Source organism: Saccostrea cucullata, unplaced genomic scaffold (assembly GCF_032062105.1).
Source record: "Saccostrea cucullata isolate Sc308-1 unplaced genomic scaffold, CSIRO_AGI_Scuc_v1 ctg5482, whole genome shotgun sequence".
NCBI lineage: Eukaryota > Metazoa > Mollusca > Bivalvia > Ostreida > Ostreidae > Saccostrea > Saccostrea cuccullata.
Window position 1 is genome coordinate 1 of NW_026929733.1, and position 13,423 is coordinate 13,423.

At 34.4% G+C, this 13,423-nt stretch overlaps 2 protein-coding genes across 3 annotated transcripts; one reads left to right on the top strand and one right to left on the bottom strand.

Annotated features, from left to right (window-relative positions):
* Window positions 1–5: 5 nt before the first annotated feature.
* On the bottom strand, window positions 6–2,202 carry LOC134282053 (60S ribosome subunit biogenesis protein NIP7 homolog; the record flags this gene model as incomplete). Its single annotated transcript, XM_062764486.1, has 5 exons — window positions 2,051–2,202; window positions 1,477–1,563; window positions 911–1,049; window positions 271–411; window positions 6–26 (listed from the first exon to the last, which is right to left on the bottom strand). Coding segments are annotated over exons 1-5 (444 nt in total), but the record flags the coding sequence as incomplete, so codon positions are not given.
* A 142-nt stretch (window positions 2,203–2,344) lies between these two features.
* Window positions 2,345–13,177, top strand: LOC134282051 (uncharacterized). Of its 2 annotated transcripts, XM_062764482.1 has the most exons (6): window positions 2,345–2,828; window positions 6,698–6,751; window positions 7,176–7,700; window positions 9,667–9,713; window positions 9,822–9,968; window positions 11,654–13,177. In XM_062764482.1, exons 1-6 carry the CDS (start codon window positions 2,378–2,380, stop codon window positions 11,738–11,740), a joined length of 1,311 nt encoding a protein of 436 aa, XP_062620466.1. In that variant the 5' UTR covers window positions 2,345–2,377; the 3' UTR covers window positions 11,741–13,177. The 2 variants fall into 2 exon arrangements, with proteins under 2 accessions (XP_062620466.1, XP_062620467.1); XM_062764483.1 differs by lacking the exon at window positions 6,698–6,751.
* Window positions 13,178–13,423: the final 246 nt, after the last annotated feature.

Sequence of the window (13,423 nt, forward strand, 5' to 3'; positions counted from 1 at the left end):
GTGGATTTGGCAGCCACTCCAAAACCCTGCAAAAAAATTATTTAAATACTTTACAAGAGGTAATGGATATAATCAGAAATAATGGATAGATAATCAGAAATGAGAGTAATTTAACTTAAAATTCTTCTCTAGCAGAAAAAGAGATTATTGGAATTTCAATTGACAAAAATTTATTCAGACTTTTCCCACAAAATAAAAGTACAGTGCTAGCCATTTTTCAGAGAACTCTACACATCTAGTGAGTAGATTTTTCATATATGCAAGACATACCAAGGGGAGGTCATTCATGCTGTACACTACCACTCCTTCGTACTGTGAGGTATTCTCTGTGATACGACCTAAGCCAGACTTCATTACATGATGGCCATATACAAACTGCTGCTCAGCATTAGGCTTCAACCAGATCTTGTGCTACAGAAAGATCATGTCATTTTAACACTTACTTAGCTCCAAAAAATTATGTGCTTAAAAAAAATTTGGAGCAGAGAAAAAGCAAAGGGAAATAAAATTTGACATATTTTTCCAGTTACATTTAAATCTGAGATATTTAAGGTCACCTTTAAGTCAATCAGTTGAATGATATTTGCTATCCTTGACTTGGTTGATAGAAGCTTGAGCAGTTTGTGTTGCATGCAAATTAATATATGTGTGTATAATAAATTTTGCTAATTGAATCACTCTGATATTGCCAATTTACTAGTACCTGTATTGCAAAAAATGAATAATATAATTGGTGACAAGTAAGATATTGCTTAACTGAAAACACAGGTGATGGTATTTCAGAGCAATGATCCAGTTATTTGGATAAGGGCAAAGAATCTTTATTATGAAATTAAAATGTGTGAAAAACCAACAGGCACATAACATACTAGTACAAGCCCAAATAGAGCTAAAATTTTTGCAGCCTGACCTTTGCATAAGGAGCCATAAAATCCAAGGCTGTTATCTGCAGGCGGAATTTTCCCGATTTTGTCATTTTACCAAAGCATGTTCCCATACTGAGGAGGTTCTTCCTGGATACATTGCCAGCTTTCTTCATAAGATCCTCCCTGTAGCAGAAGTAAAGAGGAGTCAGATCGGACACAGATAGCTTAACAGTAATCATTCTCACGCAGAGAAGACCTCAACAGAGTGGTGAATTTTATTTCAGATTTTCTTTAGTATCATTTCCGAAATATGACTGACTTAATTGGTTCTAATTTTTTAATCCAGCAAGGTCAAAATATTATCTTAAAGATTTTGAAATGATATTAAATATAACATAGAACCGAAGATGTATGCGTAGAAAAAAAATGTCAACCATGCAGAAAAGTATGTGGTTTAGTTGTTTTGAAGGTCAGTGAAATCACAAACACAAGAACTTTTTCCTTATTGGGATCTTTTGAGTAGCTGGGATACAGAAAGTCAGGGCTGTACGTTGTAGTCATTAAAGTCAGTCATATGACTTCACATCTATATTACAGCTGTTGTACTTACCTGACATAAAATATTCTATCTCTGTGAAGCCTAAAGCAGTAGGATCCATCTGGTCGATCTAAAAGCAGCTTGATATTTTCACCAATGCTGAAAATGGTAAATTAATTAAAAGATCTAAAAGATAGGATCTACAGTCATACACAACTTGATTTGTTCCCACACCGATTCGAACACAAGGATTCAACTTGTATATAAAACTGAAGTCAACTACATGTAAGTGTGTACTCAACTTTGTGTATGAGTGGGGTTGTGTACAAGTTAGATGGACAGCACAGAGACTGTACTAAACATTTAATTGATAAAAATTAGGCTGGTTGTGCCCAATTTCCTCTTAATAAATTAAGAACTCATAATACTTGATAGACATGCATTTAGCAAAGTTTATTTTATATGCACACTCTGTAACCATTTCAGTGGGACTCTTGCAAAATGTTGAGATTTTCTGGAATGCCAATACATCAGAGCAGAGACATGAATAACTATTTTATTAATTTATGTCTTTGATCAGATCTGATCCAAGATTTTTTTATAGCAAGGTATATTTATCAATTTAATTGGACCGTATCATACTCACTATTTTGAAAGTTTGTCGAAGAAAGTTTTTGTTTCTTCTTCTGTAAGTGGTCTCATATTTGTTGATTTATCTCGTTTTTCTTAGACTTACGACAATCATGTCTGTTTTGAAACACCACGTGTTTACGATTGAGATTATAGAAATCTTGAACCCGAGTTTAAATATATTTTTGATTGAGATCGAAAATGAATTCCGAAGTGTTCCGAACGGTTGCTATGGGCGCGCAAACATTTTCAATGTAGTGCAATAATCAGGAAATGATACTTGGATGCTGGGTTTTTGGAAGATTCAGTATTATGTAAAGTAAAGTAATTGAGAAAATGCAGGATGACCACCGGTGCGTACACGGGAGAGGGCTTTGCGGTGACTTTCGACGCAAGTCAATACCAGACGGATTCGAGGAAATTCGGAGGAATAATAAGCAATCGCATGTCCATGTACATTGATAAAACGCCCCAAACTGCTGTCATCAAACTTACTCACAATAGCAGCTTGTTATATAACGAGAAAAAACTTGATGTCGAAAGACTCCAAACTCGAGTCAACAAAGAAGAATCAAATAACAATTTAATAAATAACTTAGACTCGCATTTCAGATTATTAACAGCAGAATCTAATGTACGACCCACGTCTAGCAATGTAAGTGACAGGATAGATTTAGGAGCTATACCTACTATCAACAGTCGACTCACTACACCACAAACAGACAACAAAGAAGAGGATGTTCAGTTTGTAGATTGCAATCACAAAGTCATCTCAAAGTCTTCCAGCAGAAAGGGTAAGTGTACAGAAAACTATTTTTTAATTAAAAAAAAAATCAATTAGATACGCTGGATAAGTGCACCTCACAGGTTTTGAAAAATTGCTTCAGAACAAATAGGTACTTGAACTTGATAATAGTACTTATTTATAAAAATACCAATGCAAAAAACTTAGTACATGCATATCATAGTTTCTATATGTGCATATTCCTTGTTTTCTATCAAAATATGAGTACACATTGTCATGATAACTTTGCTAAAGCTAAAATGACCTCCTTAGATCTTAGCGTTCAGTAGCTAAAGAACTGTAGCATTATGGTTTTTTTATACCCCCCGCAAACGAAGTTTGGGGGGGTATATAGGAATCACCTTGTCCGTCTGTCTGTCTGTCCGTCTGTCCGTCTGTCTGTCTGTCCGTCTGTCCGTCTGTCTGTGCAATCGTGTCCGGTCCATATCTTTCTTACAGAGGGACATTAGAATCTACTACTCCACACTAAGATTGCTCATGATCTAAGGGTGTGTCATGATCTTGACCCAAGGTCATTTGGGGAAGTTCAAGGTCACTGGAAGAAAAATTTCATAATTCGTGTCCGGTCCATATCTTTCTTATAGATAAAATTGGTAGGTTCTCATTTCACACAAAGATTGCCCATGACCCAAGGGTGTGTCATGACCTTGACCCAAGGTCATTTGGGGAAGTTCAAGGTCACTGGAAGAAAAATTTCATAATTCGTGTCCGGTCTATATCTTTCTTATGGATAAACTTGGTAGGTTTTCATTTCACATAAAGATTGCCCATGACCCAAGGGTGTGTCATGACCTTGACCCAAGGTCATTTGGGGAAGTTCAAGGTCACTGGTAGAAAAATTTAATAATTCGTGTCCGGTCCATATCTTTCTTAAGGATAAACTTGGTAGGTTTTCATTTCATACAAAGATTACCCATGACCCAAGGGTGTGTCATGACCTTGACCCAAGGTCATGTGGGGAAGTTCAAGGTCACTGGTAGAAAAATTTAATAATTCGTGTCCGGTCCATATCTTTCTTATGGATAAACTTGGTAGGTTCTTATTTCACTCAAAGATTGCCCATGACCCAAGGGTGTGTCATGACCTTGACCCAAGGTCATTTGGGGAAGTTCAAGGTCACTGGAAGAAAAATTTTATAATTCGTGTTTGATACATATCTTTATTATACAAAAACTTACTTCTGAAAAACCCAGCGGGGGGTATTTTGTCCCGATTGGACAGTTCTAGTTATATTTTAATCTTTGACCATAATGCTACAAATCCCGTAATGCAAAAAATATGCAATTTATGGTGCAAGATTTTTGCACACTGTTTGGGAGAATTTCTCCACTTTCCAACATTGGTAAATTATTAGGGGTGGGACGATACACACATCTTGCGATACGATACGTATCTCGATATATTGGCACGATACGATACGTATCTCGATATTATGAGAAATTATAAAACTATTCAAAATAATTAGTATTTTATTTCTTTTTTTTGTCTTGACATTAGATCAACAAATTATTCTATATCAAATCATGTTTGCTTTGAAATTAATACTTGAAGTTCATCATGAATTTCATTGACTAAAACTTTCCAAAAACAATAATACATGTACGTACTATTATTACCAAATTACTATTCAGAAGTTGTTTACAAATAGTTGTGTAGTTTATCAAAGAACACTGACTAAAAATTCATTTAAAAAACATCGATCACATTTATATTTTTATTAATTCATTGCTGAAAGTCTGTAGCCAAGTTGAGATTACAAAAAAAAAAGTACAAGATGGACTAACAATTAATATCAAATGTTCTGGAAACGATATTTTCTGTGTATAGCACGAATGGCATACTGAACTTTTCTTGTCCAATCTTCCGAGGCTGCTTAAAAGTGAAAACATTTTACCCCTAACCAACGACTTATTAGTTCTAAAGTGTGTTTTCAATATCAACATCATCTCTTCGCTCGTATAAGCCGCCATTTTCCAAGGACAGGTACTTTCATTTTCAATTTTTGGATAGGTCGTTCGTGTATCGTTTCGTACCGATATTTGAATGCTTGTATCGTAAACCGTATCTTGGAGGAAAATATCGATATGTATCGGTGTATCGGTATATCGTCCCACCCCTATAAATTATCTACCTTTCACCCCCTCATTCCAGACACATTCTTAAACCAATTTGTATATTTTATCCTCCTCTAAACCCTTTATAGTTGCCTCTACAGGTGATAAACCGGCTTGATTTGAATTGTCTGAGGGATTGCATAAAATTCTAATTCAAGCAAGTTTATCACTTGTACTTGTTGAGATGACTACAAAGGGTTGGAAGGTGTATAAAATATTACACAATTATTGCTGTTTTTGAGGTCAATACAATGATTTAGCCATCTGAGGAGTACAATATTCACCGAGCCCGGAGGGCGAGGTGAATATTGTTCTTCGAAGATGGCTAAATCATTTTATTGACCGAAAAAACAGCAATAATTGTTTTATTATATGCTTCACTGATAAAATGATAAAGCCCATTACTTGCTTGCATTTAATTAAGTCCTGGCCAAATACAAAATCAAAGAGAAGCAGAATTAAAATGCAAATAAGCATTACCAGTCGTATCAATTTGAAGTTTTTATCAATTTTAGTTGCCATGAAAAAAATATAATGACAGTCTTTTTTGTAGGATAGATTTTCAAAGGAAGGAGTATTATCAGGGAAAACTGACTGCCAAAAAGTAAAAATTGTTGTTCAGTAAAAATGTGTTGGAGGGGTGCCCCTGCATCCTCTCTTACCACCCTCACCCGAAACATATTCGTTTATGTTTTGTTCACATGAAAAAAAAGTCATAGTCGTTTAAATAGCTTTCAAATACAATTTGTATCAATTTGGAATTTCCCAATCTATTTTTAGATCAATGTAGAGGAAATAAATCCTTGTATTGACCTGGAACGTCACGTGCAGGTCAATACAACGTAGTATTTTTCCAACATAGTTGGATCTCAGCCAATCAGAGAGCGGGAAATTATTCAATCATATAATAAACAGATTTATTTAAAAATGTGTTTAGAATTATGGAGGGAAAGGTAGATAATTTACCAATGTTGGAAAGTGGAGAAATTCTCCCAAACAGTGCGCAAAAAATCTTGTGCCATAAATTGCACATTTTTTGCATTACGGGATCATGCATCTGTAGCGTTATGGTCAAACACTAATATATAAAACCATAACACTACAGCTCTGCAGCTAAGCGTTTAACTCCATAAATTGGTATTACATCCTTTTGTGGAGATGTTCTTTGTTATTTAAATAGGTTTTAAATTAATGCAATCTTACTGAGATTGATGCACAGATAATCTTGCAGAACTACTTGATTCTTCAGTACAGTGTACTTTATTATGCTGATTGATGAACGTTCATACTGGGAAACTTTTGATTTTGATTTTGGTATCACTAATTCCTCTTTATAAAGTATTTCATTATTATTTAAAATAATTAATGGACACCATAGAGTGTTCTTAAGGTTATCTAAAATACTTGGGGAAAAAAAGCTATTTATAGATAAGATAAGATAATTTTATTTTCCAATTTTGGGCCTTATATAAGAGGTAAATACACTGTAACTCAGAATGATGTTTATATTTACAATTAAAACCATCAATCAGATGCATCTCAGTGGAATATTTTTCTCTAGTTCTGTGTGCTCTTTTAAGGTTTTGACCTGTCTGATTATTAAATGGACTTGTTTTGTGCTTTATTCAGTTTATTGATTGTCAGTTCTTATAAATTTTATATGATTTACTGGATATGCCAGGTTAAGATATTAGATAGATTAGTAAACATCAAAATGGTAAGTACAATTTTTAATAATTTTCAGAAGAGAAAAAATTTCCAAAATTGCTGCAAAAAGTTACTAAAAAGAGGAAAGCAGGTCATATTATCAAGAGATTGCTGTAATAATGTGTTTGTTCTTTCACTGTAACTGCATGCTGTTTTTTAAAATTAAATTTATATCTTTTTGTTTTGTTTGATTTGGGAAGTTAATGTACCGGTATTTATACCATTGTCTCAGAAATGTTCTATTTTCTGAAAATTATTAATTTGCAAATTTGCAGGTTTTTAACATTTTGCACAGAATAAAGGCAGTGAGTTCACAAGTCTAATCATGTAAAATATTTATTTGTGACCAAGATGTATAAGCAAAGAAGAAATAAGATACATGTACATGTATTGCAGAATCTCTCTTCATTGATAACAGGAATGTGTGTAGTTGTGACACAGAACTATACTTATAAAGAATTACTTAAATTTGTATGATTTTGAATCACCATGACTGTATATTTCTGATTTTACAGGGAAGAGGAAAAAGCGGGCAAAGTCCAGTAGAGGATTACGGAGCAAATCTACCCAGGGTAAGAATGGAGGAGCCGGTAAGCAGAGCACTCCTGTGGCAACGAAAGTTAAACAAGGCATGATTCAGAATGATGCTCAGAATATGACAACAGGTGTAGCGGGGCTGGGTGTCCTGGAGTCCATGTGTAAACCAATGGTTCTCCACAAGACTATCGAAAGGAAAAACTCAGAGAAGAAAGATTTTTCTAAACCAGTTAACTCCACAAATCGTCAGACTATCCAACCCAGCACAAAGCAAATATCACTTCCACAAATGACCAATAACTTCATGGTCAAAACTGAGTCCATTGTGAGGACCTCAGTCTCTGAATCTCTTCAATCTGCCAAGTCCGTGTATTCCTCTAGTCGAGTAAACCATGCTGAGATTGCCCGCATTACAAAAATATATTTGTCAGAGAAACAGTCTGGAGTAGTGAGGGATTGTGGGATGGAGGTTCCTTGTGCACCCCCTGCCACACCTCTTCCTGGTGAGTTCAAATTCTTATCAATAATTAACAAAACAAGATGTGTTTATGTACGTATGGCAAAGAGTTAAATTCCTCAATTGCAATTTTGACTCCAAGGTCAAGAGATGAAAAATGTTGTTTTCCTAGGAAAGGATTTGTATTATTGAGTATACCTGTGTGAAAATGAAAGCCCAAAAACAAACAGTGCAAAAGTTATTACCGAGGTTAAAGTTTAAAATATGGGTTAAACTTCAATGTCAAAAGGTCAAAATCAATGATCCAGGGAAAGGACTTGACACAAAAAATATAATTTGAAATATAAAAACCTAAGCACAACTGTTCAAAAGTTATGACCATGGTTAAAGTTTATTGAAAATTTACCAATCTCCAAGGTCAAAAGGTCAAAATTGTGTGTATAACTATTGAAGTATGAAAGCTGTAGCATTAACTGTACAAAATTTATGGCTAAGGTTTGAAATAAAATTTGATAAAATTTTCCAAAAAATGGGTCAAATTCCAAGGTCAAAAGGTCAAATAATTACTCAAGCCAAAGAAAGGTCACGTCACAAGGAACTCATGTTTAAATATTAAAAAGCGTAACTCCAACCAATCAAAAGTTATGTGCAAGGTTAAAGTTTTTAAAGACAAGCTGATTAGCAGACAAACAGATGTTTGGAAACACAGAGCAAAAACTTTTGGGAGATAAAATTAACACTTTGATTATATTCAAAGCAATTTCTGTTCCTATTTGTAGCATTTTTAAATTTCTAATTTATTATGGCCATGTTAAATTGAAGATTTAGGGGCATACAGTATTTGGTCTGTCTGTTTGACTGTCTGTCCCCAAAAAACTCGAACTTTGCCCATACCTCGTTGAATTAGGCTGAACATGAGCACTGACTTTCATAGTCAGTGCAACAAGTTCTTTGTTATGCTATGAATCTGTTCGACCTCTTGATCTTGGAATTAGATGAATTTTTCACAATTTTACTTAACTTTAACCTTGACCCTAATATTTCAATAAAAATTGAAGTAAAAATGTGGAAAACTTTTTTTGCAAGTCATTTGGGATTATTTAAAGAACCTTTTTAAAAAAATCACTCTCTTCTCAGCTAGTGCCAGAAATCTCTCCTGGTTAATAATCTTATTCGGGTTTTAAGTAATAAGTTTAAAAGTCTAACGTGCAAGGAACTCAACGTAGAAAATATTTAATAAGTCCTTTAAACCTCATGCAAACAATCTGTGTATTGACATAATTGCCAAATTCTTGTGAAAGATGGATGTTAGCTAGATTTTCTGATCTTTAAAAACAATAATGGGGAAATGAAAGTCTTATCGGGTATATGTTAGACTGAATATTCAGAGGTGGATCAGTTTTTGAGAATGCGAAATTCGAAAAAGATCCATATTGTGAACTTATTGGAGACTATTTTGGTGATGGCATTTTGTTAGTAAGGGAGGAATTATAATGTGTGGATTGGTGAGCAGTAGACATGACAAGGAAATCATCAGTGTAGCCTCATGTCATGGTATTGTAAAATTATTTCCTTCCTTTAGGTCGCAAAAATACAAACTGCATAAAATGAAACTTCTCTTGTTTTATGAAAAAATTTCTTTAATAAATATTTTGAGTGTGTCAAATAAAAGTTCATGGATAGTAAATGAAAGTTTTAGCCCAATCCCGATCACAGGTATGGTTAGAAACTCTATCTCAGTATTCAAGGACACAAGCTGATTAAAAATCAGGCACCAATATTAAAATTCTACATCAAATCATTGAAATTACAATCTTGGCATGCAGTCATGAACATCAGACATGATGCAATGTGTAAAAAATGCATCTTCTATGTAAATTTGAATTTGAATTTTCATTCCCCCTATTATAAAATTATGTGTTGTGCCTGCAGCCAGAGTGCACTCTTTGAATTTTTCATTATGTTTTGGATTCCATTAATGTGCAAATCATAAATTTTTGTTCATCTTTCAGACCCATCTAAGAAGGTTGAATATATACCAAGTATGAACGACATCAGGGTATGTTACTAATTACTATCAGAGAATTTTAAAAGCACTTACTATAATTTGATTGAATATTATGCTATAACTTCTAGACAAGGAAATATATTTGATAAAATATTTTAGGCACAACGAGCAGTCAAAGTTAAACTACAAGTTCTTGAGAAGGAAGCTCAGAAGAGATCAGCCAAACGCAGGGATGACCAAGCAAAGCAGGAGAAACAACAGCAAAAAGAGCGGGAAAAGGACCTCAAGGTCAAACAGAGGATAGAGGTAAATGTAGAAAGAGGGCAAAGGGCCTCAAAGTCAAATATGTAACAGAGGTAAGGCTGGAGTGGTAGCTAGGCAAAAGATCCCATGATTAATAGATAAAGTTAAACTTACAATATGCAGTGAAATGAAGATAATAATGAGACTAGAAAGCAGAAAAAGACCTAAAGATCAAACAAAGGAAGTAAGCCTAAAAAGCAGAGAGATATGTCAAGGTCACACAGAGGAAAGAGGTAAGCTAGAAAGGGAAGAGACTTCATAGCCAAACAAATGATAAAGGAAAGCCAAGGAAGCAGAATGAGAAAGAGTAAGAGAGAGAGAGAGAGAGAGGCCCATTAAAGATAGAGGAAAGTCTACAAAGGGGAGAGAAAACAAGAGGCGCATGGGCCACATCGCTCACCAGAGAAGCTGTGACCATTCCGTTCTTTACCAGATTTCCACCTTGTAATACATATTGTGACCCCACCCTACCCCACTGATCATAATTTAGACAATTTGAAATCTACCGTACCATAGGATGCTTTGATTCCCCATTGTAAAACTTTGATTCCCCAATGTGCCACCACCCTATCCCCATTGTGGCCCAGTGGTTCTTGAGAAGAAGATTTTCAAAGATTTTTCCTATATTTTTCTATGTAAAACCTCTGCGGGGGTCATGATTTGAACAATTTAGAATCTACACTACCCCAGGATGCTTCCACATAAGTTTCAGCTTTTCTGGCCCAGTGGTTCTTGAGAAGATTTTTAAAGTGGTTCATTGTGGCTCCGCACAACCTGTCATGATTTGAACAATTTAGTAGAAGATTTTCAAAGATTTTTCCTGTATATTTCTATGTAAAACTTTGATTCCCCATTGTGGCCCCGCCCTACCCCCTGGGGTCATGATTTTAACAATTTAGAATCTGCACTACCCCAGGATGCTTCCACACAAGTTTCAGCTTTTCTGGCCCAGTGGTTCTTGAGAAGAAGATTTTCAAAGATTTTTCCTATATTTTTCTATGTAAAACTTTGATTCCCCATTGTGGGCCCGTCCAACCCCTGGGGGTCATGATTTTAAAAATTTAGAATCTACACTACCCCAGGATGCTTCCACCTAAGTTTAAGCTTTTCTGGCCCAGTAGTTCTTGAGAAGAAGATTTTTTAATGACTCCACCCTATTTTTCTCTTTTCTTAATTATCTCCCCTTGTGAGGGGACTTGGCCCTTCATTCTGACAATTTAAATTCCCCTTCACCCAAGGATACTTTGTACCAAGTTTGGTCAAAATTGGCCTAGTGGTTTGGTTCTTGAGAAGAAGTCGAAAATGTGAAAAGTTTACAGAACGACAGACAAACGGACAGCTAGACAGACAGACGGATGGACGACGGACAAAATGTGATCAGAAAAGCTCACTTGAACCTTCGGCTCAGGTGAGCTAAAAAGAGGTAAGCCTAGAAAGCAGAGGGAGATGTCAAGGTCAAACAAAGACAGGGTCAAAATAACCTGGAATCATTAACCTGTGTTCAACCGCAGGTAGAAAATCCAAATGATTTAGAATAGATTTCCGTACTTTGAACTTCTGGAGTAAAAGCAAATTTCTATTGACATAGGCTTGTATTCATGTACATGTGTGTTTGCTATATAAACTTATATCATTGATTGACATTGAATAACTCAAGTCAACTCTATATATTTTTTTTTTTTTTGAAGATTTATGCCCTCAACAAAATTATGACAGAACTTGAGAACAAGAGGTTTAAGGAATTTTGTGAGAAGAAAGGGATTAGTATAACATAACATCAGTACTTAAGGCTACAGTTAGAGGTGCTTGTTGCCTGGCCATAGTTAGGGGTTTTACCTTGGTTATCCCCGCAGTCCACCTTCCACGGTCCAGCGATGTCTCTACAAAATCTTTGTGGCGTGTCCATCTTGTCTCTTGTGCTTAGTTTCATCATTCTACACTGCTTATTGTTTAGGATGGCTGGTAGGAGGAGTAAACAAGATGTGTGTATGCTATACAATGAACAGAAATATTAAGGCATGTGACAGTTATAACTCTAGTCAAGTTTGTCTCCAAGAGTCAGTCAAAATGAGGCCATAATATAGAGAATACGTGCACTGTCAATTTACCAAGGGGCCGAAGAATTCACCCTTCAGATTTAAAATATGATTAGCGTTTCTCTTTGTGAATCTATAACAAATGTTCAGTGTATGATTTTCACTTGCACTGCTCTATTCTCAAAAATCAACAAGGCATTGTAAATTGAACCTTAATGAGCCCAATGGTTACTTTGATTCTTATGTGGTTCACAAAAGTTTATTCTACAAAGTTTATTCTACCTGGAAATATTTGCATTTTATATTTTTTCATACATGAATTCCTCATTGCTTTAGTACCTCCAAAATTTCTTTAAATGGCAGATCATGGTGCTTGTCTTAAATGTTCTTTTCTTGTCTTGTTCATTTGAGATATGAGAGAGATTAGTATGAAAATTATAAATGTAATAAGACTGTGTATACATGTATTTAAATGTAACATTAGAACAGAAGTTATGTACCTTTGTCTTTCATTTTGAATAATATAAATGTGGAACTGTTTCAATTTTAACTATATTTTTTGTAAATTTATTTTATTTTAGTACATTTTACTATGTAATTTTAGCATTTAAAATTCAAATGAATGAAAATACTAGAATCCTCTGTGATGTGGAAAGTGTATGTTGTCCTTTTAGCATGCATGTTAATTTTATAAGCCCTTAAGTTACTTTGCTTTGTATTTTCATTCTCAAATTAATCAAGTTTTTGTCATAGCTAGGTGATTCCAAGCTGTAAGATTTCATTTTAAGCATGATGTTTACTCTTTTAAGTAATCAAATTTTCTTTTTCAGAAGTTTAATGTAAAATTTCATATGGTTGTGTTTTTGTCTATTTGACCAGGTTGTCTGTGATGAAACAAATATATTTTTACACATATATTTTAAGAGATATAGATATTTTAAGAGATGTAAATATTTAAATGTCATAGCAACGACTTATGATTGACTCGTAATATGTTTTCAGAGGAGTGAGAAATTATATATTAATAGAAGCCATTTTACAGCTATACATCTCAATTTTAACACTTTTTCCTAAAAGTTGTTTTTAAGCAAATTTTAAAAGCTTTTTATATCCTTGTCAGTTTTTGCACAAAATAAATACCCCAAGGTGGTTTATAAAACCCATGGGAAACTTTTTGCTGTATGTTTTTATATTGCTAGGTTATAAACACAATGTGTGAAAATAAGCTTGATATATTCAAAGTTTATCAATACACTGATGACCATGGGAAACTTTTTGCTGTATGTTTTTATATTGCTAGGTTATAAACACAATGTGTTTTGAAAGTTTATCAATACACTGAAATCTTAACCATTTTGAAAGCTGTTTCTTTTTGCTCGGAATGTTTTACTGAAACTATATTTGTAAATAAATAGGAAAATA